At 43.9% G+C, this 4,273-nt stretch overlaps 1 protein-coding gene across 1 annotated transcript in view; it reads right to left on the reverse strand.

Annotated features, from left to right (window-relative positions):
• LOC117959743 (DNA repair protein XRCC4-like) overlaps positions 1–4,273 on the reverse strand; it is an 18,851-nt gene that overhangs the window by 4,042 nt on the left and 10,536 nt on the right. The window contains exon 6 of the mRNA XM_034897023.1: positions 2,595–2,721. Within this exon, the coding sequence (XP_034752914.1) occupies positions 2,595–2,721 (127 nt within the window). The remainder of the gene's footprint in view (positions 1–2,594; positions 2,722–4,273) is intronic.

The following is a 4,273-nucleotide window of genomic DNA, read 5'->3' on the forward strand; positions in this document are numbered from 1 at the left end:
GACCAGAGTCTGGTAGGACCGGGCTAATGGACCAGAGTCTGGTAGGACCTGGCTAATGGACCAGAGTCTGGTAGGACCAGAGTCTGGTAGGACCAGAGTCTGGTAGGACCGGGCTAATGGACCAGAGTCTGGTAGGACCAGAGTCTGGTAGGACTCTGATGATGCCCTGGACATACATGACACCATGATGCAGCCTCATGATGTTTTCCACTCACTCATTAGCGCGGCTGTGTCTCCACATAAAGTCCTGAATGGAAAGCTGGTCCCAGCTGCTCTGCCTGCAGGGCAGCATGTGTTTGTGTGCTTAACCCTCATGTTGTCCTCGGGTCAAATTTAACGCATTTTCAGTTTTTTCATCACCCAAAAAATGGGCCTTTGAAATAAGAGGAAAATGTCAACATTAGAAATATCAAATAACTTCAAAAAAAGCACCCACAACATTGAAAAAGTGACAAAAATGTTGGAAAAAGCGATAATGATGTTGACAAAAACAACACAAGGGTTAAAGAGATAAAACCGCTAGAGATGGGGGTCAGGAGATGTCCTGCAGGACAACCCTGATCTTTTAGCACCAATAAATACTCTCCAGAGCCAAATTTTATTTTCCCCTCTCAGGAGGAATGTAGTAAACGGGATAACGGCCTAAAGGTGAACAGCTGGGACTTTTCTACAAACAAACCAGCAAACCAGCTCGGACGCTTGAACAAATCCACTCTGCTGGTCTTCTTCACAACTTCAGATCTTAATGCATATATATATATATATATATATATATATATATATATATACACACACACACAAACACACACACACACACACATTTGTATGTACACACATACATACATGCACACATGACCAAATTGGGAATTTTCCTAGTCATGAACTATTTTTTCTGCTTATTCCGATAAATTGAAATTGCATATTATCGCTGTTCTAACCCTCGTGTTGTCTTCCCGTCGACCAACATTTAGTTTTTCTGGGTCCAAATTTTAAGTTAAAACCTCCTTAAGACACTTCCCAAAGTTTTTTGTCAATTTGTTGATTTGAAGTTTTTTAAGTTTTCTCCGACATTTATTGTCACGTTCTTGACGTTTTCTAACTTTTCCCGAAGTTCTTTCTCACTTTTTGCAATGTCTTGCAGAGCGTCCTCTGGTGGACAGACTATGCAACACCATCACTAACAGGGACGCTGTAGAGCGTCCTCTGGTGGACAGATTATGCAACACCATCACTAACAGGGCCGTTGTAGAGCGTCCTCTGGTGGACAGACTATGTAACACCATCACTAACAGGGACGTTGTAGAGCGTCCTCTGGTGGACAGACTATGCAACGCCATCACTCAGAACATGGTTGGACATAACTTTCCCTTCTGCTGCAGCTTGTTCCAAACCAATCCTCAGTTTAGTTTCTTAAGCTCATTATATTTCTTTATTTATAGTTCTACTCTGATATTTATACACTTCGTGCAACTGTAAGTATTTCTGCTTCTGATTGAATGTGTGTTTGTCTTATTGAGTGGTTGGAGTTGGAGCTGTCCCACCCGGATAAATGAACAAATGTGAGGGCAACATTACGAGCGGTTTACGAGCTGCAGAGCCAGTAAAGTACTCCGAGACGGGCGTTAACTCAGACCACAAAGCAGGAGGAACTACTGCTGCTACAGGGACTGGGTTCAAAACCGTTCCCTATCACGGAAATAGTCCCCGATATTAGACGTAGACTTCTCTTTATTAATCCTTTTGGGATGACTGCAGCAAGGAAATTAAAATTTCATTGGCTTTTAGCCAGAAAAAGAAAAAAGATACAGTATAGAGAGAAAGATAGCAATAATAACAGTAATATATATATATATATAAATAACTATATTGTGTGTTCTCCATTTTGTAGCGGTTGATTTCATTCACTTTATAGTCCACTATAAAATACCCACAATGCACAGCTAATTTGAGTGTTTCTACCATGTACACTACATTTTACTCCCGTATCCCACAATGCAACACAGTCTTGTTTTCCCCGAGGGAGAAGTAGACGCAGAAGGACCCCCGGAAACAGAAAAGGAAAAATGGAGCGGGCTCGTTTTTGGCAAAAACCCTAGGCAAAGTGAATAAAACTAAAGAGTTTTTCAGATCTAAGATTGATCTGCTCTAGCGTTTCCAACATTTTAGACACAGATATGGAGAAAATAACCTAAATAATGTAAAAAAAAGAGACACAAAACTACCACAAAGGGACACAAACAGACGCCAAACGACCACAAAGACCCAAACCTGGCACCTCTCCAGCTACCAGTCCACCACTTTGGTCCATACGTGGACTTGAACCGGCGACCCTCCGGTTCCCAACCCATCTCCATTGGGACTGAGCTACTGCCCCCCCCCCCCAAAAAAAACCTGGAAGACCGAAGTTAAGACGGGAAAAAACAAAGAGTCGTTGCTGTGGAGATGATACACGTCTCGTCTCATTGGTGTTCAGAACGCTGCAGACAGGCGCGTTGCACAAAGTTTCAATGTGTCTTGAATCTTTGGGCTCAAGTGTAACCTTTGTGGCATTAAAACCATTTCTGATTCTGGTGAAGCCGTTGCATGTGGCGTACCTCTTTCTCTGGGAGCTCTGGGGCTCGGCGGCCGGCGCCTCCACGTGGCGGAAGCGCCGCTTGCGACAGGGGGCGACGTCCGGGATGTCCTTAAGGCTGTCGTCCAATGGGCTCGCAGTAGAGCGTCCTGAGGAGAACAGGAGAACACGAGTCACTGACACAACACTGGAAAATAAAAACACTAAAACAACAGTAAAAGGACAAGATTAGGACACCACAACAGCAGGACTTCCCAAAGCTGGGATCAGCGGTTTGGGTTGACATGGGAACAGGATTGGGTTGATTTCAGCCAAGATTTCATCTGGAATTTAAAACCCGAAAAGCTGAATCTCTGATCTCGCTGCCGTGGAACTGCTCCACAAACTGTCTCGCTGACCCTGTATAGACCCAGTTTCTTCGTGCATATTGCCTCGCGCATGTCAGACTGTGCAAAGAATCTCCTTTATGGGAGGATACCTACCTACGTAAATGTCTACCTGTCTGCCTACCTGTCTGCCTGTCTGTCTGCCTGTCTGTCTGCCTGTCTGTCTGTCTGCCTACCTGTCTGCCTGTCTGTCTGCCTGTCTGTCTGCCTGTCTGCCTGTCTGTCTGTCTGTCTGCCTGTCTGCCTACCTGTCTGCCTACCTGTCTGCCTGTCTGTCTGCCTGTCTGTCTGTCTGCCTGTCTGTCTGCCTGTCTGTCTGCCTGTCTGTCTGCCTGTCTGTCTGCCTGTCTGTCTGCCTGTCTGCCTGTCTGTCTGCCTACCTGTCTGCCTACCTGTCTGCCTACCTGTCTGCCTACCTGTCTGCCTACCTGTCTGCCTACCTGTCTGCCTACCTGTCTGCCTACCTGTCTGTCTGTCTACCTGCTCGGAGATCCAATACTTTGCGGCTCTAATGGAGAAGACTGCTCTGCCTCTGTTGGTCCTATGTCTCCTCCCATTGTCCGACTCTGCTCTCACCACTGGTGGATTGTAACTAAGTACATTTACTCCAGTTCTGTACTCAAGTACAAATGTTGAGGTACTTGTACTTTACCTGAGTTTTCTGTTCCTGTTACTTTCTACTCTGTCCGTTCTACTCGACGACTGGTTTCCACCTCGTCTGCCCTGGTCTCTGGGAATAAACCGGCAGCAGTCTGTAAAAGCTGTCTGTAAAACTCAAAGACTCAACACTCAAACCACAACAGAGCAGACAGATGGTGGTCCTTCTCCCCTTCCACCGTTTTCTCATATAGCATCTGTAATCAAACATAACATATATAAACCAGAGGTCTCATAAAGCATCTATAATCCAACATAACATATATAAACCAGAGGTCTCATAAAGCATCTATAATCCAACATAACATATATAAACCAGAGGTCTCATAAAGCATCTATAATCCAACATAACATATATAAACCAGAGGTCTCATAAAGCATCTATAATCCAACATAACATATATAAACCAGAGGTCTCATAAAGCATCTATAATCCAACATAACATATATAAACCAGAGGTCTCATAAAGCATCTATAATCCAACATAACATATATAAACCAGAGGTCTCATAAAGCATCTGTAATCAAACAGAACATATATAAACCAGAGGTCTCATAAAGCATCTGTAATCAAACATAACATATATAAACCAGAGGTCTCATAAAGCATCTATAATCCAACATAAAATATATAAACCAGAGGTCTCATAAAGCATC

Source organism: Etheostoma cragini, chromosome 16, assembly GCF_013103735.1.
Source record: "Etheostoma cragini isolate CJK2018 chromosome 16, CSU_Ecrag_1.0, whole genome shotgun sequence".
Lineage (NCBI taxonomy): Eukaryota > Metazoa > Chordata > Actinopteri > Perciformes > Percidae > Etheostoma > Etheostoma cragini.